Genomic DNA, 25,699 nt, shown 5'->3' with positions numbered 1-25,699 from the left:
CGTCACTTCTCTTTGCCAACAACGCTTCCTTGTAATGCTTCTTCAAATCCACAGAGAGAGAGAGAGAGAGAGAGAGAGACCTACACTAGCAACCTTAAGGACCTCCCCAAAGTAAAGCACGATTCAACCAACCTTGTGATTATAATTCCAACTATGTATCTGTCTATGCTTATTATGAACACCAGTTCCCCACTACGTATTTTGTCAACACTTTTACTGAACATCTGTTTCTGAGGCATCAGTACTTCACTGTTAGCGCAACTGTAAGGCTTTAAAACTATTTATCACAGGTCTCACAACAGAAGCTTCATTTTCCCATGCTGATCTCCACAAGACACCAAAAGGTAGATCTCCATATATGCGAACTGATAAGGATTCCTCAATATAATAAAAAATGCAGCAACTTTCATCCTCCAAATGCATGTACAAAGATTTGACTGTCTCCTACCAAAAGCGATGCCTCTCTTTTCAGTAATCAGCCTGCTATCTCAGATTTCATGTACACCAGAATGGAGTAACAGCATAGGTTGATTCCAAAAATGTGCAAATATGATACATGATCTGTTTTTAGAACTTGCTCATCCAAAATTGCAAGTACAAAATATGTACACACAGAGAGCTACTATGCAGCTCTTTTTGCTCAATATAAAAGGTTTCATCTAATCGAAACATAAGTAAAATGTACATCCTTACTAATCACAGGTAAGAGCCTTGCCACCCAGAGCCTGCAATTGCGTTTGGGTTGAAGCCTGCTTGCCACATTCTCATAGCTTCCATCATCTCTCTGTATAACTTAGCTGCCATGGGCTCCCAGCAAACCCTCTAACATGCACAATGTCAACCAGGGGACGTATATATATGATCCTCCCCACCAGCCAACAGACTTGTCATCATAGAATAAACCCCATCTCCAGTGGAATGGGATTCAGTAGCCAACAAACCTGATTTCCTCTAAACCATTTGCTGTCCCCAGGTTATCATCGATGACCCTGTTCACCAAGGCTCCCTGTTGTATGCTTTTGACAGTAGTAACTTGTAGCAATGTCATCTTGCTTTCTGAAGCATGTTGCCCTGGTTTTCCCTCTCTCCTCTAGAAAGACTACCGTCTTGCCAGCTGCTACCTGTTCTTCCACAGAGTGCGAAGTCCTCTTCTCTCTCTGTATCCTCAGTAGAGTGTGAACTCTCCTCATCTCCCATCAAAAACTTATCAATCTGTGCAGCAGCCTGCCTTCCCTCAGCTATCGCCCATACTACAAGGGACTGTCCACGTCGGCAGTCACCAGCAGCAAAAACTCCTTGAAGATTAGTAGCATACTTTCCATACGCAGCCTTAAAGTTGCTTCTGGCATCAGTCTCCAAACCCAACTTCTCTGCAACACCCTGTTCATGATCCATCACAGGATTAGTAACCATCAAGTTTTCAAGGAGAAACATGAAAATACCAACAAACAGCACAAAACACATTACCTGTTCTGGACCCAGGAAACCCATTGCCAACAAGACAAGGTCTGCCTCTATCACTTCTTCAGACCCTTCCACTTCTTGCATTTGGAATTTTCCATTCTCGTCTTTTCTCCATTGTACTCGTACAACCTCAAGTCCAGTTACTTGACCTTTATCATTATCTATGAATCTTTTTGTCAGAACCTCGTATGATCTTGGGTCCTTTCCCAGCTTGTGGATGGCCTCTTGATGTCCATAATCCACGCGAAAGATTCGTGGCCACTGAGAAAGAGGAAATAGGCTTCAGTTTCAACACAAGTAATAAGCTTAAAATGCCAAAAGTAAGAACTGCTGCAATACCTGAGGCCATGGATTGCCTGCAGCACGTGTAGCTGGTGGTTCTGGAAGCAGTTCTAAATTCACAATGTCTATGGCACCGTGCCTTACTGAGGTTCCTATGCAATCAGTTCCAGTATCTCCACCCCCTATAACCACGACTTTCTTGCCTGCTGCAGAAATGTAGCTCCCATCTTGTAAATTACTGTCTAGCAGACTCTTTGTGTTTGAATGAAGAAACTCCATGGCAAAATGAATCCCCTTCAACTCACGGCCTGGCACCTTAAGATCCCTGCAAAGACCAAAAAGATGAGAAGGTATACCATCGGCCAGAAGAAGCAACCAACTGAATTGAGAAAGTCTTAATAGAGCGTCTTTGGGTGAACGCTAATCCAATATTAAATATTGTTAGGGGATACCTTGGATTAGTAGCACCACAGGCGAGCACAAGAGCATCATTTTCAGTTCTCAGTTTCTCAACTGAGAATTGAGAATCTACACCCACATGAGCATTTACTACAAAATTGACCCCTTCAGCTGCCATCAGATCAACACGGCGTTGAACTACTTCTAGCTTGTCAGTTTTCATGTTAGGAACCCCATACATCATGAGGCCCCCTATCCGATCTGCACGCTCATACACAGTAACTGTATGACCTGCCTTGTTCAATTGGTCAGCTGCTGCCATTCCAGCAGGGCCACTTCCAACAATTGCCACTTTCTTCCTGTACCAATATATCCAATAAGAAGTTGAAAAGACTACTTGAAATAAGATTTGCATTCTGTTAGGAAACACAAACGTTGATAAATGATCATGACAATACTGAAACGAGAGGACAAATGTGAATGCAAGGGAAGTAGATAAGGCAAAGGAGTAAATGGTGCCCTTTTCTGAAAATAAAACATGCACTCAACTTGGCAAGTAATAACCCTACTATATAAGAGGGGTCTGGTGAGCCAAAAGAATCGTGATGAACAGTCACATTTGGAAATAACAGGAAGTGACAGATTTATTACCCTGTCCTCTTCACAGGTGGTCGAGGAACCATCCACCCCTCTTCAAAGGCTTTGTCAATAATTGTGCATTCCATTGTTTTGATGGTCACCGGATTCTCGATAATGCCTAAAACACATGATCCTTCACATGGAGCAGGACACACTCGTCCAGTGAACTCAGGGAAGTTGTTTGTCTCTAGCAGACGGTCCAGAGCCTCACGCCAGCGTCCTTGATATACAAGTTCATTCCACTCTGGAATTTTGTTACCAAGGGGACAACCACTAGTTTCCTACGAAACAAATATGTCCAGATGATCAATTTTCCTGCCAGATATTTATAACTGGTCTAAAAGAATAAACTGCTCAAACCCAAAAATATTGTTAGACAATCCACCCAATTACCTGATGACAGAAAGGAGTTCCACAGTCCATACACCTGGCTGATTGTGTTTTCAGGAGTTCTACAGGTCTACTCTCATCCAACACTTCCTTCCAATCCTTGATTCGCTCTTCAGCTTTCCTGTATGGAAGAACCTCTCGCTCATATGTAACAAATCCCCTATGCTTGGTTGCATCTCCTACCTTGGTTGGTCTCTGAAACACTCAAAATTCAGTAGCACAGGAGTTTAATTAATACAATCACAACTCCAAGTTTCTCTCAAGTAACTTACACCTTGTATCGTACAAATATGTGGCAACAAATTCCCCTGTTATAGAGCCTAATACATTCCAAAATGCAGAGGAGTATTAGCAGACACCTGAGTTGCAGCTGCATTAGGCTTTGAACTTGACCTGTCAGCAACTGTTGCAGAGGCTCTATTGGTAGCAGCCTTGCTTGCCAACTTCTTCAGTTCCTCAAATGCATCCTTCTTGGATAGCTCTGCTTCCTCCAGTGACCTTTGTTTTGCCTTTAAAAGAACTTGCTTATAGTCACGAGGGAAAACCTTCAAAAACTTTGGGACAAGCTCATTAAACCTTGCTAAAACATCCTTGGCAAGCTGGCTCCCAGTGTTTCGTTGATGTTGCTGCACCATAGTACGCAATGTCATTATATCCTCTTCATCCTCCACTTTATCAAGATCCACCAAGCCAAGGTTACACCTGGACTTGAACTTTCCATCCACATCCAGGACATACGCAATGCCTCCGCTCATACCAGCAGCAAAGTTTTTACCTGTTCTTCCAAGGATGACTACCGTTCCCCCAGTCATGTACTCACAACCATGATCCCCTACTCCTTCAACAACAGCTTTAGCACCAGAGTTTCTTACACAGAACCGCTCCGCGGCCATGCCATTAAAATATGCTTCACCCCCAGTGGCTCCATAAAGAGCAACATTACCAATGACGATGTTCTTCTTTGGATCAAATCCACTATTCTGCGGAGGATAAACAATCAGCTTGCCACCAGACAATCCCTTACCTACATAATCGTTGCTGTCTCCCTCCAATTCAAGTGTGATGCCTGAGCAGAGAAAGGCACCTAAGCTCTGACCAGCACTTCCGTTAAGTTTCACATGTATGGTGTCTGTAGGAAGACCTGCCATTTTATACCGCTTGGTTACCTCGTGACTTAACATAGTTCCAACTGCTCTATTCACATTTACAATTGGCATCTCAAAGTAGACAGGCAGCTTCTTCTCCAGAGCTGGATGTGCCAATTTTATTAGCTGCTGATCCAAAGCCATGTCCAGTCCATGATCTTGTTTTTGCACACAATACTGGGCTGCATCTGGTCGAATCTCCGCAGCAGGCTTGAGAAGAAGAGAGAGGTCAATACCCTGTAGCTTCTCATTCTCTGCAATTACATCTTTGTCCATCTGCAGCATGTCAGCCCTCCCTATCATCTCATTCAATGTTCGAAAACCCATTCCTGCCATTATTTCACGCAATTCCGCTGCAACCATAAAGAAAAAGTTGATGACATGCTCTGGTTCCCCGGCAAACTTCTCCCTTAAGACAGGATCCTGTGTTGCGATACCCACTGGACACGTATTCTTGTGACATTTCCTCATCATTATACAGCCTAGAGTTATTAATGGAGCTGTGCTAAAACCAAACTCCTCAGCACCAAGAAGAGCAGCAATGGCAACATCTCTTCCAGTCTTTAGCTGCCCATCAGTTTGCAGCACCGTTCGACCTCGAAGATCATTTGCTACAAGAGTTTGATGGGTTTCAGCAAGTCCAAGTTCCCAAGGTAAGCCAGCATTCTTGATACCAGTCCAGCGCGATGCACCTGTGCCTCCATCATGTCCAGATATTAACACGTGATCTGCATGTCCTTTCACAACTCCACTAGCTATAACTCCAACTCCAGCTTCAGACACAAGCTTCACGCTTATACGAGCTCCTGGATTTGAATTCTGAAATGACATATAGGAGGTATACTAATAAGCAGCTCTCAAGGGAATCAAAGGAGACATGAAAAATAACATATGGAACTACAGTATAAAGATACATCAAACATAGAAATCTATCTTGAAAGCTAACCTTTAAATCATAGATTAATTGCGCAAGGTCCTCAATGGAATAAATATCGTGGTGCGGTGGCGGGCTGATAAGTCCCACACCAGGAGTGGAATTCCTTGTCACTGCAATGTCACCTACTACTTTATAACCAGGAAGTTCACCACCCTCACCTGGTTTTGCTCCCTGTTAGAATGGGGAAAGTCAAGGTTACTGAACTGCACAGAGGAAATGCAGTAAAAGAGACAGTAGCATTTATGCAAAAAGTAACCTGTGCCATCTTGATCTGAAGCTCAATTGCATTTGTCAGATAGTAGCTTGTCACACCAAAACGACCACTTGCAACTTGTTTAATTGCACTTCTTCTAGGATTTGGAGACCCATCTGGAAGCTCCTCCAAACGAGAGGAGTTCTCCCCCCCTTCACCTGCATATACACAAAGTTTAAGATAAACAGATAGCAATCAGGAGATGGGTAAACACAAGGTCACCTGCAACCAAAGACTAGAGTAGATCATTGCAACATAGTAGAGCTGACCTGAGTTTGATTTACCACCAATAGTGTTCATAGCCAAAGCAAGAGTTGTGTGGGCTTCAAGAGAGATTGACCCATAACTCATGGCCCCTGTGCAAAATCTTTTGACTATCTCACTAGCAGGTTCCACTTCCTCTAATGGGATTCTCTTTTCTGGTGTTTCCTTAAACATCAACATGCCTCGAAGGTTGCATTTCTTGTTAAGGTCATGAATAAGCTTGGAGTACTCCTTGTATGCAGAAACAGAGTTAGTTCGTGCAGCTTCCTGTAGCTTTGCCATAGCTACTGGATCATTTAGATGAACTTCTCCATCCTTTCGCCAGTGATAATCACCAGGATTGGGCAAAGCCCGGGCATCTGCACTTCCCTCTGGAAGAACACGGGAAGGGAAGGCTAAATTATGCAAACGCAATGCATCCCGTGCTAACATTTCAAATGTGGCACCCTCCACCCTGCTTGGAGTTCCTTTGAAACATCTGTCTACCACCTCAGATGCAAGGCCAAGAGCTTCAAATATTTGAGCTCCCTTGTACGATGCAAGTGTGGATATTCCCATCTTAGCAATAACCTTCAGAATACCAGAATTGCTTGCCTTAAAGTACTTCCTAACAAGTTCATCTTTAGCGTGGAAGGTACCATCCCTTTTAGGTGGCACTTTCCCATCCACTTGCAGCCTCCAAACAGCTTCAATAGCCAAGTACGGGCAAATTGCATCTGCTCCAAATCCAACAAGAGTGCAAAAGTGATGGACTTCACGAGGTTCTCCTGATTCTATAATCAATCCTATTTGAGTGCGCTCCAAGCTAGAGACAAGATGCTGGTGTACTACCCCAACAGCGAGAAGTGATCCAACAGGAACTCGATTGGCTGATGTCCCTGTAATAAACACAAGCAAGCACAGAAACCAATAGAAAGCTCATTAGGCCAAGTGCTTGGGACATTAAAATTTAAGTTGAAGACAAATGCACCTTGTTATCATATAGCTACCTGCTAGTTGAAAAAGACTTGAACTACATTTACAGACGTTTAAGTTGTTCAGAAATTTACCTCTATCTGAGAGGACCAAAATTTTGTAACCCTCCTGTATGGCAGACCTTGCCTCCAAGCAAATTCTATCTAATGCTTTTTCCAATCCCTTTGTCCCATCTCGCTTTGAGAAAGTCATATCAATAACTTTACTCCTCCAACCCTTGAAATCCATCTTTTTTATTGCTTCCATTTCTTCAATGGAAAGAAGTGGCCCCTTGAGGGACAACCTTTGGCACTGTCCTTCAGTTGTCTCGGTTATATCACCCTCAGGTCCAATCATGCATTCTGTTGATGTGACTACAGCCTCTCGAATTGGATCAATCGGCGGATTTGTCACCTGGGCAAACATCTGCTTGAAATATTCAAAGCCCAGCTTGGGTCTGTTAGACATGACTGCCAAAGGTGTATCATTGCCCATAGAGCCAAGTGCCTCTACCCCATCTTTAGCCATGGGAAGCAACAGCATCTCCAAAGCTTCCACAGTGTATCTAATTGAAGCAAATCATGTATCGCTGAGTCATATATGCTACTTCAACGACATAAAAGAAAATTCAAAACTATCCACACTTCGAGTGCACAGTTAGCATAATGGTTATTTATGACTTTAATAATACATTGAAGATCATTGAAGCCATTAAAGTAAAACATCTGAAGCTTGTACAGCATATCAATCACCCTCAAAGCCTGAACCAATTTCTTCACTTAAGCAAGTACAAAAGCACATACCCAAAAACTTTTAACGGAGCTATCAGGCCATATATTCCCATCTTTTCCATGTTTTCATCTGATGTGTCAACCTAGAAAAATCATCCAGGAGACTTTAGCAAACAACTGTTGCATCCAGATAACCTTCATTCTAGCAAGCTCAAATAAAAGAAGACATGAATTAGGAATGGCAAAGCATACATTAGCAGAACCAATTATATGTGGTGCCACCAGATCTCTTTCTGAAACTGAATCCACAATCTCCTTCAAGACAATCTTTTGCTTGCGCAGCCACTCTGAGTATGGACGAGCGGCAGCAAATTGCTTTTTCAATTGATCATCATCTACAACAACATGCTTCTCAAAGTCCACTAGAAGCATCATTCCCGGATTAAGCCGTCCCTTCTTGCTGACATCCTCAGGGGGAATATCAACCACACCTACCTCACTTGCCATAATCACACGACCACTGTGTGTCTCATAGTATCTCCCTGGACGAAGCCCATTTCGATCCAAAGTTGCACCAAGATATCGACCATCCGTAACTGTACCACACAAAAGAACATTAGAAGCATCTAAAAACCTTCATCATGGCATACAACTACACAAAACTTAGCTGTTCCATACAAGCTATAAGAGCTGGCCCGTCCCATGGCTCCATCAATGCAGAGAAGTACTCGTACAAAGCCTTCCGATCAGGCTCTATGTTTGAGTCATTTTGCCATGCCTCTGGAATCATCATCATTACAGCTTCAGGGAGGCTTCGACCACTGCGTACCAGCAATTCCAGTACACCATCAAAGGCACCTGCAATGTTCATCACCAGAGATCAGACCACACAGTACAAAACTTTTTCCAACAAACAGCATTCCACATCTAACCCAAGTGCCATAAGCAAGGCTTCACATTCAAATTTATAAAAACCTGAATCTGATGAGCTTGTGTCAACTATTGGTAAAAGCTTCTGCATTTCATCTGATGAAAGATTCAACACCTTGCATTTGAGGAGTCCCTCACGAGCTTGCATCCTATAAATCAACAAAACAGAAAGGGTCAGTATTTATCATGGAAACAGAAAGCGTGAAGCACCTATTTGCAGCAAAGTACAGGGAGCACAGCAAATCAGAAATACCAGTTTACATTGCCTCGCAATGTGTTTATTTCACCATTATGGCCCAGAACTCGCATGGGCTGAGCACGATCCCAGCTTGGAAAAGTATTGGTTGAGAACCTAGAGTGAACCTTCAGTAGGGCAACCAACATTTAGCAACGAAAATACAATCCACTCATTCACAGCATGATACATCATGTGTTACAATGGGGCCAACAATACATAAAACAGCCACATCTTACCAATGCCATGTAGCTGGTGAATTTGTCACTTCCAAGATCTTCATAGTAATAGTTCTTTAGCTGGTCAGGCTTCAGTTGTCCCTTGTAGACTATTGTTCTGGAAGGCATAGGCCTCATGTTAGCAAAATTTTAATCAGAAACCTCAGAAGTCAAAAGTAGCACAATGCATCCACACACCTCGAAGACAGTGAGCAAATGTAGAAGTCCTTCACTCCACCATATGCAAGGTTCAAAGCAGCTCTGATGGCCACCATAGAAGTCCTTCGGAGGATGTACATCTGCCCCATCACAGACACCGTTATACAGATGAACAAAGCATCTCAGTTGACTTTCCCATGATGATGATGCAAAAATGGATTGTTTTAAAAAGTACCTGTTGCTCCAAATCCAAACTAGATCTGCAACTTGGAGTCAAAAAAACTTGTTCCACAACAGGCTCAGTTTTCAATGCTGCAGCTCCCAAATCTGAGTTATCAGTCTTCACCCTCCTCCAGCCCAAAATGGTGTGACCCAATGATTCAGCAACCTATGAAAAGACAAAAAGGAACGTTGGAATACAAAGGCAGTACCACAATGGGTATAAGATTCTCTCCACTCCTACTCTTCATAAGCAAATACAGAACACTGAAACACAGCTATCAGCATGGAAAAGAAACCGCCCATAAGTGTCCCACTCAAAATGCACAATATAAATAAACTCAGATGACCAATGACAACCAATACACAGACAGCTGTACAATGGCATGTAAGGAAGCAGCTTACAATACCCAATGTATTGCAACATTACCTTGTTGAACACATTCCTGCTTTCCTCTCTTCGGGTTTCTGAAGTAGGGAGGAAAAACATGCCAACAGCATATTCATTAGGAGGTGGAAGGTCACATCCAATAGCTTGCTTGGCAACCTGCAAAGTTTTCCTTGATCATGTAAGAGGCAGCTATAAATATATACTGTGCATCGCAACAAAAACAATATAAAGAGGCAGCCAGCACTAGACTGGAAGATGTACCTGTGCCAAAAAATTGTGAGGAAGTGCAACTGTAATGCCTGCACCATCTCCAGTGTTCTTTTCACAACCACAAGCACCTCGATGAGCCATCCGAACTAACATCTCCAACGCATCCGCAACCTGTGAATGACTAGTTTTGTTGATCAATATGCCTCACAATGAAACCTTAAGAAAATTCTGGAGGAAATGTCGACAGATTGAACTCACAGTCTGGCGACTAGGAATTGCAGACAATTCTGCAACAAATCCAACTCCACAGGAATCTTTGTCAAAAGTAGGATCATACAATCCTAAAGGACCTCCTGGGATGTCAGACATTGCCATTGAGCGCACTGTATGAAACCACGGCACTTGTCCAGAGACCACCGTATGCCATTGCATTCTTCTTCTTGATTTAAGGCCAAGAGCCATGAAGCTTGCCTGCTTCCGCAAGCCACAAAATTGGTGGTGCGGAAATCCATTCAACACCTGCCCAAAGGAAATTGAAGTTCTTTCTGAAGCTGAGGTGGCGTGACTCAAGGCTTGCATATGTTGAGCCACTGTAATTGTCGATAAAGCAGCCATTAGATGAGGTACTCGTATAGATGAACTGGAGTCGTTAATGTCACAAAGAATTGTCCGGATCTCACACGCTGTGGAGATATCTCAACACAAAATTTGCTCTTTCACAGGATCACATAGGAAATATGTATCCTCTGAAGGTAAAGAATAATAACGCCGCACAAATTATAACTCTGCGATGCAGATCAAAGGTCCGCCATGTGATGTTCCAAGCTTCTAACTAACCCTACTCACCAGCCCTCACTCAGATCCAATGGCCGGTGGCGCTGCAATAATTGGCGAATCGGATCAAAAACTTTATAAAAGCAACAATATGTTTACGGGATTTTAAAATGCACTGATACTGATTTCAACAGGTAATAAAAGCAACTTGCTAATAGCAGAGGTACCAAAGAACGCAGAAGATAGAGCCTCGAAAGATTTAAGGAACGCCGTGCAAATAATTTAATGGATCTTTTGATTTTATAGAGCACGATCGGAAGGGAAGAAATGGGAAACGGGGGCTATGGTACACCTTTTTTTGGATTGGCGAGAAGAAAGAAAAATGAGAACGCGAGGAAGCAAGGGCGGTGTGCAGAGCGAGCCTCGAAACTAGAGAGAGAGCGAGCGAGAGAGAAGCGTGGCTACGTACTAGAGTGCCGCGTGTATGAGAGAGAATGCAAGAGAGGAGGGGAGAGAGAGCGGGGTGTGTATATGCAATTTCTCTCGCGCAGTTTCCCAAATTGAAAATGCAGCGTGAGAGGCACAAATCACTGACTGACTAAGTCAAAATATATGACACAATGAATCCAAAACCGAAAACTTCCTGGAATGAACAGAGCCTGAAAGAGAAGAATGTACGTGCAGAGAAGGAAGGGCTTGAAGCAAAGGACTCTCAAGGCACAGGAGAAAGAACAGGCAGGCGAAAGAAAGGCGTGCACAAAACGAGAGAGAGAGAGAGAGAGGAGGCGGAGGAGGCGAATGTACCTGGAATCGCAGAAAAAGAGAGGTTGGGCGAAGCGGCGATGGCGGAAGATGCAGAGAAAACCCTAATGATCCGCACGCACAGACACAGAGAGAGAGAGAGAGAGAGAGAGAGAGAGAGAGAGAGACTGCACACACAACGGAGAACGTTCAAAGTGTGATTGCGCAGGAGCTTCTGTCCTTATAGACGAGGAGAGCCAGCAGGCAGCTTATAGTTGTCCTTGGATTAATATTTTAATATTATCCTAATATTATAAGTGTGAAGAAATATAAGCTCCATTATTGGAGCCTTAATCTCGTGATTAGCCAGTGTCTCTCGGACCGGTCGCCCGCCTCGTTTGTGGGCCTGGCCCGCCACCCCTCTCTCGTTGACCGCCCACCAAGTACGCCAGCCTGGCGTGGGCCCCACGGGCAACCGACAAACCTCACTTCCCCAAGCCTCCTCCTCTAGGCTCGGACCACCAAACCTAACCCCAAGTGCAGCCTTGACGTCATCCCTTACAACACCATGTTTCTATCCCAACCAAGCCTCTCCTAAGGCCCTTGCTCATGTGCGGTATCTTACACTCCCAAAGCGGCTTTGCACTGGAGTTGTTCTAATAGTGGTTTTTGGGAGGTGGCTTTCCCAAGGTTTTTTGAGAAAACTGGGAACTCTTTCAAGCTACATGGGGAGTTTTTGGTTTTGTCAAAAAGCCATTGGCTTCTCAAAAAATGCCCAAGGGGTGGTGTTTATGCTAAAAACCATTTCTTAAAATGGCATGGGACGAGTGGACTCATCCTAAGCATGCTCAAAAATAAGATTTGCACTTTTTACTAGAGTTTATTTTAACTTTTTTACTAGATGGGGGGTTTTCGAAACCCCCCTCCCCCCATTTAGCTTGCATTTTCATTGAGAAACCTTTTTCCTCCTTGAAACTATTCTTGTGGGAAAACCCTCACGAGAGCAACTCCATAGATTGTGACCATAGCCCTTCACATTTATTGCAAGTTGTCATTCTAACCTTCACATCACAAACTATTCCTCATTGGGGTAAAGTATATATCCAATGCATAGTTTCTTGATTCTTAGTATTACCAGTTACACCATGGCATGTGCAGTTGTATGGTGCATGTGCAAAATTGTTTATTATGGATGTAATCTTTATATTAAAGTGTAAGGGTTAGAAAATTATTTTTGTAACCTTGGAATAGGTTTATTAGATAGGAGTTAGAAATTGTGAGGTCAAAAGTGTGTCATTCATGCAAGGAAAGCAAAAAACCCAAAAGGATGCTTTTCATGATTTTTAAGCACAAAAGCTAAGAAATACAAGTCCATAAATATATACACAAGGGAAGTGCTCACTTATGCATGGAGGGAGATTATGTCCATTCTCTTTGTGTGCACTCTTGTCTCCATTTTCGCTCTCATGCTATTTGTGAGTTCTTAATTTTCAAAAAATAATTGCTATTTTATAGTGAAGGGGTACAACAAGAACTTCAAAGGATTTTTAACAAGGCATTGTCTAACAAGACCATTGCATGAAGCATCTATGCTAAATCAAATGGCATGAGTCCCAAGCCTCATTGCATGCTAGTAACTTGTTGCTTTTCCATCTATGTGACCAACAATTTAGAAATGGCTCTTGACCTTGAAAAAACTTCATCATTGCTTGAAAATCTTGATATATGTCATGTTGAGTGTTCTAAAAGTTCACTCCATATTTATATCAAAAGACTAGGTTGGAACCCTTTGCAAAGTGAAAGCATTGTGTATACATTGTCCGCTCTGTTGTATAAGCATTTTCACTCATTAATATGGCTATGTAACTTATCTCATGCTTTGTGAATGTGGATTCTAGCCACCACTTGACAAAATGCAACCAATTGGTTTCTACTTAAGGAAGAAAGCCCCGATCTATAAGATTAAAAATAGAAAATTAGCCAGACCATTAGTTTAGTCATGTTTTAAATTGCCTTATGGTTTAGCATGTTGCATCCTTTGCAGAAATGTAGATATGTTGACCTTAATATATTCCATTCTACAAAAGCAAATGGGTTTCTACTATCTATGGGAATGTAAGGATGATTACATGGTCTTTGGACGAAATTCAAAGCTCCCAATGTGGTGCATAATGGTGAAAATGTTGTTTATTTGGCTACAAATTCTTAGATTAAGTGGGGTTTAGGTATTAATTTGGGATGGGCCTCCCTATTTTTGGGTCACTAATATTGATCTTGAAGATAAAACTAGTTTGAGAAACAATGAGAAGGTATTTTTAATTATTTTTTCATGCACAAAAATCAAGTAAATGGTCTCTTTTCAACTAGAGATCGTGTAGATCAACATGTAAATGAAGTTCATAATGTTTATTGTAAACTTAGTAGATGTTGATAAACATTAATCGAAACAATCTTGACCTTGAATGATATAGAATGTGCACTATTTGAAGCTTTGAGAGCATGACTTGGGGATTTCTAGGGCTTGAATGCCCTACATTATATGGTGTCTGTTTTTTGTATTCTTATAAAAATATAAAAATATTATTATTAGGATGCTCAATTTTATATCTTTACTTTTTATATATAAAGCTTTGTATATTAGCAAGCTTAGTTTTCAAACTGCTAATAACTTGAAGTTTTGTCTGGACATTTCAAATCTATTAACCTTAACAATAATATTTTTTCACTCAACTATTATTTGTATGTGCATTCTACCCGATTCTTTAGTCTACTAATTAATAATTATGACCTTTTGCTTATTGATTTTGTTGGAAAAATGATAATTTTAACATATTAATGATATTTATGTGTTGGCAAGCCAATCATTTTAAAACATTTATTGATCTTTATATTGACTAGTTTTTTGTGAAAGGAGGATATTAAGCAGGAAAGTAGGTAAGTAAGATGACAAATTTAGAGCTAGCTACATGTAGTAATGCTTTGACCAACAAATGCAACATTCGGCATCACTCTACATTCTAATGCCTCCACAAACATCTTATCATGAGAACTCAAGCCACATTGCAAATCTTGAGGGACCCTTCATTAAGTTGGAAATTTGCTCCAAAAGGATGCTTAGTATTGAACCTTGCATGAAAGCCAACAACTTCAATCCATGCATGCACCTTCTTCCAAATGGGCTTGACTTCTCTACACTCCCAGACCATGTAGTCCTAGACTAAGCAACATCGCCATTTTGGCATATGTATATCATCAATCAATATATCTTTGCATTTTAAAAAAATAATTTAAAAGACTCTCCAAAAGTAAGTATAGTAAAAGTCACAATGATTAGCATATGCCTATATAAATAAATGAAATGGCTCATAGTAGACAAAGGATGCGTTAAAAATAAAAACTACTCTTATGCTTCAGAATTGCCAAAATTGGTTTTTATGGTTGGATGAGCAATGAGAAGCTTAATATGGTTGGCATCTTGGATGTGATATATGATGTGCACTTAGATTAGATAAAGTGATGCAAAGTTGGGATGTAATAGGAGTAGCTTTTATTACAAATCATTGAGTATGATGTAAGAACCCTACATTGGTAGGAAAAGCATAACACTCTTTCACTGTCATGGACTTTCTCTCCTTTGATTTCATGGTGGGGAAAATAATTGCTAAGATATAAAGTACCATAAACCTTCAAACCTTTCTTAGTTGCTAATTTAGGATGTATCCCCTAGTATTGACATCTCTAAAAAGGATATCTTGATTGCTCTTAAAGGGATTGGGAAAAAAGACTTTGTCTTCAAGGCTATGTTCAAGGCTTTAACAAAGCACTCGTAGTATAAGTCTTTAAATTACTTTCACATAATTGTATTTAAGCAATCAAGGTTAGAATTGCATATTTCAGTTTCAAATGTAGTTAGCTAGCTTGTGCTAATGTAAAAAAGTTTCTAGTTAATTGACTTGTGATTTTTCCACTTGGCTTAAATAGAGCCAATTTTGTAAAATGTCAACTTTGCATTAAGCTTATGCATAGATGGCAATACATTGTGAATAAGGCAAGAAATTTAAGTTGTGAGCTAGTTGTTAGGTACAGTGTAGACATATTTAGGTCAAAGTTAAGAAAAGAACATGAAGAAGTAGGAAAATCTAGTTAACCTTGAACTCACATTGAATATTCATTGTTTCGTTAGTAAGCTTTGTGCCTCATAACACATTCAAAAGTAGAAGATGGCATGCTTCTCAAAATTCCCTTAACCAAAGCCAATTGATAAACATTTGTTATTACATTAAGACATTTATAGTTTATATAAGTGTGTCACTTGACAGACAATATTAGTTGAGCAAGTTTGGAGAAAAGGACATTGGTGAGACCACTAGCTTGTATTAAGCAAGGAAAGTAATATACAAAAAGTGAATAGTCATGTTTCAAATAAGAGTATTCTAATTTGCTAACTATTAAATTGACTATAAGCTTATATAAGAATTTCAAATGTATTTGGACAAAGTATGGGAATTAGAGAAGTGCAAATTTGCAAATTATTTGTTAGAGAATCATATTTTGTAGGCATGTTTGAGATAGGAGGCAAATAAATTGGAATCCGACTGGGATGCAAGCTATTTGCTAGACATTCTATGAAGACCTATGTCACAAACCACATCAGGTCAAGTTATCTAAATTTGTCCTTTCTTTGTCAACTTAAGGTGGTTTGAACAAATCTATGATCTATTTGTCCCATAAGTTTCTCATGAACACATCTAGCTCCCATGGCAAGCCTATTTTGACTTAAAAAGAAAGGTCTTAATAGAACCTTTCTTTGTACTACAATTGTAAACTTTTTTCAATCCTTGAATATTTTCTTTGTTTATTCAAAAGTTAAACAAGATTGGCATAAAGTGATGTGTGCATTACATCCGTGTGTGAGATAAAGAGTCCCAACTCATGATCTTTGGGATTTCTAGATGAGGTAATTGAGGCAAAGGGAAAGTTTCTACATCACCTATCCTATAATTTCCAAGATGTGAATAGATTTGGAATAGATTCATTATTTCAAGGTGTGGTACTTCACATTTTCTTTTGTGGATGATTTTTACTGAACATCTCTAACCATCACAAGGATCTAGGAAAGTATATTTACCTAGGTCCTTAGAGGATGTTCTAGTTACTCAAGTCTAGAGCTAATAATTGGGGCTAAGGGGAAGTTTCTACATGACCTATTTCATACTTTCCAAGATGTGAATTCAATAATTGAGCTAACTAGATTTGAATACAAAAACTATTTAAAGTTTTGTACATGTGCTACTTCACATTTCTACATGTGATTGATTTGTAAACATTTAGAGGGATATGGGAGAGTATATGTGTTTGGCTCAATGTAGAATCAATTATTGTGTTCAAATATGGTGATAATTTAGAGATTCGTTCTTGTTAGGATATAGGTCTAAGTAATACAACATTCATGAAGCCCTCTAAATGAGTCTTGGAGGTTGTTTAGAAACCATAAACTCTTCTCTCTACAATCTTTAGCACTTTGCACATTCAATTTTGACACTATCTTATGTGGCAAATTGTGTCACACCAATGTCACTATATGTACATTTACAAGCACTTCACACGTGTAAATTTGTCACTATCTGATGTGGCAAATTGTGTCATGCAAATGTCACTACATGTACACTTCACATTGTTGCATTATTTACTAGGCTTCAACATGTTTTTGGCATCATTCAAGTATTGCAAGTTGGAGAGAAGTACTATTATTCTGCATAATGTTGCAAAAGAAAGTAGATAAGAGAAAGTAATGGCTTCAGGACTTGGTCCTTCCATGGGTTGGGGACACGGACTTGGTCCTTCCATAGGTTGGGGACACTAGTTTTGAAATGATCACAAAGAGTAGGCCTTGAATTATGTTCCTCTACTTTTTAAGCTCTTTGCCAACTTTGAAAATTGGATTGGATGCCATCCACTAGGCTTGATTTGCTTAACTATGGTACATTTTTCTATGAAACCTTCTCGGTTTTGTATTCTTCTACGTTTTTTTGGATCCCGTTTTCTTATTTGTAGATGTGCAAATCAAACACCTCCTCTTCAAATGATGGAGGCTATTATCAATGGCAGATGCTCCCAAACTTGTAGCACCCTTTTGTGGATGAAGCATTTTGTGCCTCACAAGGGGATATTATTGATTTCAAGGAGCTATTGTTGATGAGTTACTTCTGGGATGGCTTCTCAAATGTCGATATGTTTTTTTTATCTATTCATGCTCGTTAGACACTCTCTTAAGTGTCAAAACACTAGGTATCCAAACACTAATGTTTGTTGGTGTCTTCTTTGGCCACTAAAATTTTGAAGCATTGATGGGGATTAACTCTTGTTGATGTGGCTGTGGTGGACTTGTGACATTGTCAAGGCTGTTAACATTTAGAAGCCTTGATGGGAATTAATTCTTGTTGGTGTGGCTATGGAGGACTTATGTCATTGTCAAACAATATATATCTTTGGGTGTTTGGTATGTATTAGCTTTGCTTATCCATAAGCATGTTCTTTTAGGTGTTCTCTGGCTTTAAACTTCTTCATGATACTATTTAGGCTAGGATAGAAAAACAAGTGCTAATCAAGCATCCATGTAGTGATTGTTGGCACTTATCTTTGCATGCCTCCTTTTGTCCTATGCAAGTTGTTTATTATATATGGGCAATAGTGAAGGGTGTTCTTCAAGATATTGAATGATGTTGAGTTTATCCAAGAGGCATTGTATGTTGTGTAATATGCATTGGGTTTTTGGCCTTTGTAGGGTTCAAGCTTTATGTAGTAGATGATTTAATTGATTTATGACCATGTCGTAGGAAGTCCTCCAAGTAGTTTCTCTAACTTGCACTGTATGTTGATTGAAGTCCCTATGCACCACCCCATCGTACCAATTACATCGAATTTCCATAAGTGATCCTTTGATATTTGTAAAAAAAGGACAAAAAGGCATGTGTTTGTTGATGAACGATTGATGCCCACAATCTCTATGAAGCCTCCACAAGAACAAGTCTGTACATCACATTGGCTAGAGTCTCTAGTATCACCCACACGTAAAGAATGAACCATGCAAGTGCATATTGTGAAAGTGATGAAAGGAATGCAAAGAGAAAAAAATGTAGAAGATGATGAAAGAAGCAACACTCAAATTAATTGAAGTTGTTGCAACATATCCTATATGTGTGGTTGAGCATGTTAGTGAGGATGCCAAACTCCAAAGGGTAGGAGATGGATCTGTTTGATTGAGGAGGGAGGAGAGAGAAGATGAAGGCTGGCCAAAGATGAATGTGATAGTAGGAGGGTAGAACCGATACCACTGGTGAGGGTAGAAAAGAAAAATGCTATAAGTACCCAACAGTCACCTGAATTGGTCAACACGAACCATGAGACTCGAATATGCTGCAAATTATTGCAAATAAATTGCCACATGGATTGAAAGTGTCCTACATGGTCAATTGCAAAGTAATAAGTTCACCCATCTAAGAAAAAGTCAAGAAAACTCTCCACCACTAACACTAGGAATGACCACCCAACAAGCAAGATATGTAATGAATGTATCACCTATTGAAGATGAGAAGAGAGAACAATGGTTATGCCATGTGGACTACTTGAGAAAGGCTAATAACACAAAAGATAGGACTATGTAGATAGAGAAACACTAATCTCTACTTGGTGTGTGGACAATGAATGCAATTGTCACACGAATAAGATAAACAAACGGAGATGGTGTCAGAGCTCCAAAAGTCCTAGTTTGAAGTAGAGCAAGGGTAACAAGTAGGATGTGAACACATAGAAATGCATACATAAACATGTATGTTGACAACATAAAGAATGAGTCCATTTTGTATAACCTTTGTCGTGAACTTGGTGAGTACATTTATGAGTTCAAGCACGTTACAACAAGCACAAAAATAAATTAGTAAAAATTTATAATAGGGTATCTTCAAGAGGTTGTGATGTGTCTTATTTAATTGTTGCAATAAGCAATGTGGTTATATGTGAATTAGATGGTAGAATTGGAAGCCTATCAAGAAAAGGCGACACTCAACATGAAATCATTCATGCTAGAAAAGTCTCAAAGAAAAAGGTTATCATAAACAATAAGGAATGAGAGCATTAGCAATATGCAAGAGGGATGCTTTTGAATTTAACTACAAATTTTGATTTAGGAATCACTCCAAGGTTGAATGTTTATGCTAACCCAACCCATGTCATATGTACACCACTTTTCACTGCAACCATCTTTTCCTTGAATCCAATAAATTACCTTTCTCATTGGTTATTTGTACCTCAATATTCAACCATGCTTGGCACTTGTATGGCCAACAAAGAGCCACGTAATGAAATTCAAGAGGGGTGGAGACTTGAAGCATAAAAAGTTTAAATGCACTAAGCATAATGAGTAGATAAGATGGCATGTGCAATTATGAGGGCTATAATTCTTTTGAATTGGTTAAGTAGTCAAGGTTTGAGTCCTTTTAAATAGTACTTGTGTCTTGACACATTATAGAATATTATTTTAGCCCTTATAGCACATTTTAACATAATAAGCACATAAAGACATGCCCCTTGAGTTCTATTCCACCTTTCAACTCTTAATTGATATTTCAAAAAAAATTGATGATTTTAAATAAGCTTGTTGCTTAATTAAAACTGCAAATACGTGAATTTTTATAATCATACATAACCATCTCTTACTAATTACTTCATGTTTGTCACTAAAAACAAATGTGCTTTTGGATTTATATGGTCTTACTTATCTATACTTGAAAGAAGCATCCACGTTCAAACTTTGATACATGAAAAGGTAACTTAGAGAACATATACTTGGAGGGCTTCCTAAAACATGGTCATAAATCAACTAAATCATCTATTACATGAAGCTTGAGCCCTACAAAATCCAAAAAGCTATGGCTTAGTAAGGCCCACAAGACCATGAGGGTTGTTGTGAAGGTTATCAAGAGCAAGATGATCAAATCAATGCCATCTTGATGCGATTTGATAAGCAGACTATGATGAGACTCCCTCCCTTCCACTGTCCCTTCATGCTTCTCTTGCCCCCTCATTGTTAGAGACATATGGACCTCATCCCCACCTCATGACACCATATGTTTAAGTTCCTATCATTCCCAAATTTCTCCCTCCTAGATGGGACAAATTATCCCATTTGTGCAAAGTCAAGGCCATCCTCAACACCTTCAACCTTTGAAATTCATCATTGCCCCTCGTCACTAACCTAGTATGAATCCTCATTTTAGTGCCTCTATAAATTTGACATCTCTTTGGGTTCAATTCATGTGCTTGTTTCTTCGTATTCTCGAATTTTTGTGACTTAGCCCTTGTGCATGTAAGTGCACCACTTCTCCAAGTCTAGACTAGGCCATCATCCCTCTACCAAATAAAGACATTTTGCACATCAAATAACCATCTAGATGAGGCTAAGTCTACTAATTGTAGATACCCCCACCATGAGGAACCACACTAGTATGATGGAGGAGATTGGGGATGAGTTGGCATCCCTAATCTTCCCTAGGGAAGATTCTTGAGTTGGAGGATATGGTTGCAACCCTCTTATCCTATCACCAAAATGATGTTTAAACACTCGAATAGCATGTGGATGGGAGCACATCTTAATAGTTTCTCTCTTACCAACAAGGGCCGTTGGATCTCCCTTACTAGTAGAGCCAAGGAGATCTAGTTGGTGCCTATTGTTTGTGGTGGAAATCTTGCAGCTAAATGTGATTTAAATTTGCAAGAAGCATGAGACAACTAAGGCTTGACCTAAGGTAACAACAATTGGACTAGGCTCAAAAATGTAGATTTGATGTTTTTAATTCCTATCTTCTCATGCTTGCCATAACATTTTTATCAGTGTTTTGTAGGACATTGTAGGCTATGTGAAAGCTAGGAAGATTCATTGAATTTCAAGTCTTATGTTTCAATTAAGAGCAAAGGTAGAGTTGGTGGAGGCCCCACCTTCTACACTCCTCTCTTCTCTTAAGGATAAGTAGAGAAGGCAGTCGCTAGACATGATGGAGGATCTTGAAGGAGAGTGATAATGGGTGAGCAAGGAATTATTGCAGTTTTTCAAAAACATCTATCATCAAATGCCAATCAAATTTTTGACTTTCAAGGTGATTACCAATAGCATGTCTGGAAGTTTCTAAAATATATGGTGGGTCAAGTGGACCAAGATATTGCAATGATACTTGATAATCACTATTAAAGATTTAAAGGGTGTCATTAGGCTAAAGAATCAAGGCAAAGATCTAGGGTTGGATGCCCTATTGAAGTCTATTCACTTATGTAGGGTGTATCTTCACAAGACTTGTTTGCTTTGCTAAATATTTTTCGTCAATCGAGGGCTCTATATTTGACTATAGATATATCAAGCTAGTCCCTAAGTCCCTTGAAAAGAAGGCAACCTAGGACCTTGACAATGTCAATTGTACTTTACAAGGTGATGGCTAAAGCAATGCCATCAAAACCTAATTTGTGGTATCCAAGCTAGTATATAAAAGAGAATATTCATGACCGTAGGATTCATGATACAATTTTAAGCCTAAATTATGGAATGGACCATGCTCTTAGCAATAAAAAGTATTTCTTATTAACGTGGATCTTGAGAAGGCATATGATTAGTTATGTTTGAAGTTTTTTAATGGCCATGTTGCACAAATTGGGTATTGGTATCAAGCTTTACTAAAGGGTTAATGCCCTTTTGCTAATGATATGGCTACTAACTCCATTGACAAATACTTTGCTAAAAGTTTGTGCAAAAATAGGAGCATTAGGTAGGGAATCCCTCTTGTCCATCCCTTTTGTACCTAGTCACTATAACCCCTATTCTACAACATTGAGTTTGGCATACAATAGGGTTGCATTGGAGCACTATCCTTACCTGGTAATTAACAACTCTATACTCCACTATTGGCATATGACAATTCTAATATTGTCAAAGCAAAGTAGAAGGTAGGTAATGAATTCCTTCATGTTTATGATGAGTTTACATTTGTATCTAGATCAAAGGTCAAGAAAGTCAAAGCACAATTATTGTTTTTATCTTCAAAGACAAACTCGATTGAATTAGATCCCTAGGTGTGATTCCAAAATGTTTAGATGCAATTGGTTTGACTATAGATTGGATGATATCCTCTTCAATAGTGATAAACGAATCAAGATTAAGGGCTCTCGAGTGCCACAAATGTTTATCAATGTTAAAAAAGAAGTGTTGAATGAACTTACTTAGCTTGGGGTGCCATAAACGAAAGGTGACCCTTCCTTGCATCTAAATATACAGATTCAACATGCTTTAGAAACTAATGACTTTGTCTCAGTGGCTATTAAGCCCAAAATTAGCAAAGCCATGCATGATAAAGGACTAGAAAATCAATCTAATATCTTGGATCGAGGAACTAGATCCTTGGTGCAATGTACTGAATTACTTGGTTGTTTTAGATTGAATGCTTAGGAGAAAAGATGCTTATAGATAGTTCTCAATAAAATAAGCTAAACTAGCCCACCTCTCAATCTATTGTCATCATAGACTTGTTGAAAAACTGGGGAAATTGGGAGGGAAAGTTATGATTTTGCTAAGAAAAAGGAGGGACTTTGATGAGCCTACCTCATGCTAGATGTTGAAAACTATGGATTCTTGGAACATGATTGAAATCATAGGTACTTTTAAGACTTGGAAGGAGAGGCTAAAGAAGGCTTGCCACAAACACCCTCTCATAGGCTTAACATCACTTCTTTAAAGGGTAGTGGCAAACAAAATACCCACTAAAGATAGGTAAGTTCAAGAGAATGTTCCATTTGCGTGACTTATGTAAGTCAATTGAGGAGAATATTAGGGCACCTACTTTGGGATTGCAAAGAAGTTAAATCATTGTGGCACAAAATCATAAGATCATTGGTCTTCGCCATAATGTCAATTGAAAATAGATGTTACATAGAGATAGATGCTATCTTAATGAGTAGTTTGATAAGGTTTGGGGACTAATAAGAGCTTTGATCGTCAAGGCAATCTGAGCTGTCAGAATTGATTTGGTATTTGGCTAATGGCATCTTAGCATCCTTTGACCTAAACTTTCTTATGGAGGCTTAGGCCATATGCAAAGAACTAGGTAGAAAATATAGATCATTGAAGGTAGTTAGTAGGCTTCATGGAAGTTGTGCTAAGCTTGTAATTAGGATAGAAGCTAGCTAGGTTAACATTTCCATTTTGGATTATGTAGATGTTTCACTATTTGAAAAGGAAATAGTCTATGGAGAACTTTGTAAAATGTACACATTGAGAATTGGCATAAGTCTAAGTGACCAATTTCATATGTAAACGTTTCACTATTTGAAAAGGAAATAGTCTATGGAGAACTTTGTAAAATGTACACATTGAGAATTGGCATAAGAAGTGACCAATTTCATGTAGAAATTTTAAGACTTAGTTGTTCTTTTGTTGGATAAAGTGAAGACAAATGTTATTATGAGTAGAAACTTATATACAAATTTTGATAAAATACTACATACCTATATCTAATTTGGGAAATTAGTGATGAATGCAAACTTATAGAGCAAACTTTAACCATAACCTTCGAATTTGGAACCTCAATCATTAGTGCATAGGTGAGTATATTTAAATTGTGATAAACAAGGTGCAAGTAGAATAACTTGTGTAGGAAGCGTTTTATTCCTTTTGCTTGCCCTTTATTTCTTTAAGGAATAATGTATTAACACATGGGCAATTGTATTATATAAAACATGTATGCCATGGTGGATCCTCTTAATTTTCATCATGAGTTTAAGACTTTTAGAAAGCTTCAAAGGCATGTAGTAGAAGTCAATACTTGATACATCAAAAGGATTCCTTTACTATGTATAGTTCATAATACAAAGAGAAGAGGTGTTATGAAAACTTTCCAATAATAAGATGATGTAGATACTAGGAATCCAAATGGAAAGCACCTTTTTTATGTGGAGGCTAAATCTATCTTTCAAAGGTCAAAAATTCTAAACATACTGTATTCTCTACTAGTTTTTATATATCTAGTCATGACTTTACTTATCCCTAGCTAACAAGAAAGGTCTCTCTACTATTACATTGTATGCACAAAAAGGTCACTTTGTTTGTAAATAAATATCTTTTCAATGTTTGGAAAAGGTAATGAAATTATAGACTTGTTTGAACAAGTTAGTTTACTTCGTATCATCTTAGGTGGGTGGTCCTATTGAAGTTTCATACTAGGGTCACAAATTGTTATCTAGAGTAGCTCATTGTGCTCTTATTGATTAATGTGCTTGCTACATAGTTAAAGCATGTTATAGTTCCTTAACCTTTTATATGGTTGACCAATATATCTAAGCCCACATATTAACTATCAAACACTTTTCCAAATGTAAACTAAGCTTATGCTCTATCTCATTATGACACATGCATGAGTAGATGCATGCATTCTTGGAAGAATAGTAGCCAATATATGTTAATTGTATACATTCACTTAAATACAAGATTAACACGATTAATTGTGGCCACTTTCATATGTGATTTGTGACAAGCACTCCATGCTTATGTGAAAGTGTAGACTACTAGTTAGCCTCTTCACATTTTCTGATTGCTTACATCTCTTACATAGGTGGAGATAAATAAATGAATGAATTTGTGTGTGTGTGTGTGTGTGTGTGTGCGTGGAGAGAGGGGGGGAGTCGCATCACTATATAAAGAACCTTTCAAGTAGATTTTAGGTCCAAATAGGGTTCTTATGGTTGGGAATTTGAAGTGCAAGCAAACTCAAATCTAGTTCTTCTCATTGCTTAAACATAATTCTACTTATCTCCATCTTTTGGAATGACACTTGGCAAATATATTCAAACTAATGTGCATTTTTGTTGAGTAAGTAAAGTGAGTATTTACAACCAAGGCAAAAAATCCATTTTTACATATCCTTCTTGCTCAAGGCCTTAGAAAAATCTTACATATTTGACTAAAACTTTTAGCACCTTTTGAGTGTACTAAAAGAATTGCCACAAGCATTGTTTTCATTTTGTACATCTTTGAAATTATAAGCGAAGAGGATTTCCCACGAGTTATATGCTTCAAGGGTCTATGACAAACCTTGTGTTGGGAAATCACAATAAAGAGGCATATTTTAATGACACAATTCTGAGGGTGCACATGACCAATGCCTTACCTTGAAACTTGTGCACAATCTCTAAATGCCTTATAGAGTGGAAATAATGATGCTTGTATAACTTAGAGCTTTGTGATGCTCAACTCATAATCAGAAAAATAAATACATGAATTGTCCCTAGATTACATTGTAGGAGAAGTAAGACAAAGAGAGAAATTGACAA

At 39.0% G+C, this 25,699-nt stretch overlaps 1 protein-coding gene across 2 annotated transcripts; it reads right to left on the bottom strand.

The window, feature by feature from the left end:
* Window positions 1–357: 357 nt before the first annotated feature.
* Window positions 358–11,562, bottom strand: GLT1 (NADH-dependent glutamate synthase 1). Of its 2 annotated transcripts, none has more exons than XM_087668076.1 (23): window positions 11,399–11,562; window positions 10,079–10,698; window positions 9,872–9,991; window positions 9,650–9,766; window positions 9,236–9,388; window positions 9,040–9,140; window positions 8,863–8,959; window positions 8,642–8,751; window positions 8,434–8,537; window positions 8,137–8,316; window positions 7,711–8,054; window positions 7,531–7,601; window positions 6,823–7,292; window positions 5,779–6,651; window positions 5,513–5,667; window positions 5,266–5,427; window positions 3,534–5,138; window positions 3,178–3,369; window positions 2,797–3,065; window positions 2,199–2,504; window positions 1,804–2,071; window positions 1,468–1,725; window positions 358–1,380 (listed from the first exon to the last, which is right to left on the bottom strand). In XM_087668076.1, exons 2-23 carry the CDS (start codon window positions 10,433–10,435, stop codon window positions 1,045–1,047), a joined length of 6,648 nt encoding a protein of 2,215 aa, XP_087524202.1. In that variant the 5' UTR covers window positions 10,436–10,698; window positions 11,399–11,562; the 3' UTR covers window positions 358–1,044. The 2 variants fall into 2 exon arrangements, with proteins under 2 accessions (XP_087524202.1, XP_087524203.1); XM_087668077.1 differs by lacking the exon at window positions 11,399–11,562 and adding an exon at window positions 10,822–10,837.
* Between the last annotated feature and the right edge of the window lie 14,137 nt (window positions 11,563–25,699).

Source organism: Lygodium microphyllum, chromosome 26 (genome assembly GCF_053477565.2).
Source record: "Lygodium microphyllum isolate KBCC chromosome 26, Lygodium_microphyllum_v1.1.10, whole genome shotgun sequence".
Lineage (NCBI taxonomy): Eukaryota > Viridiplantae > Streptophyta > Polypodiopsida > Schizaeales > Lygodiaceae > Lygodium > Lygodium microphyllum.
This window is presented reverse-complemented; position numbering and strand designations above follow the sequence as displayed.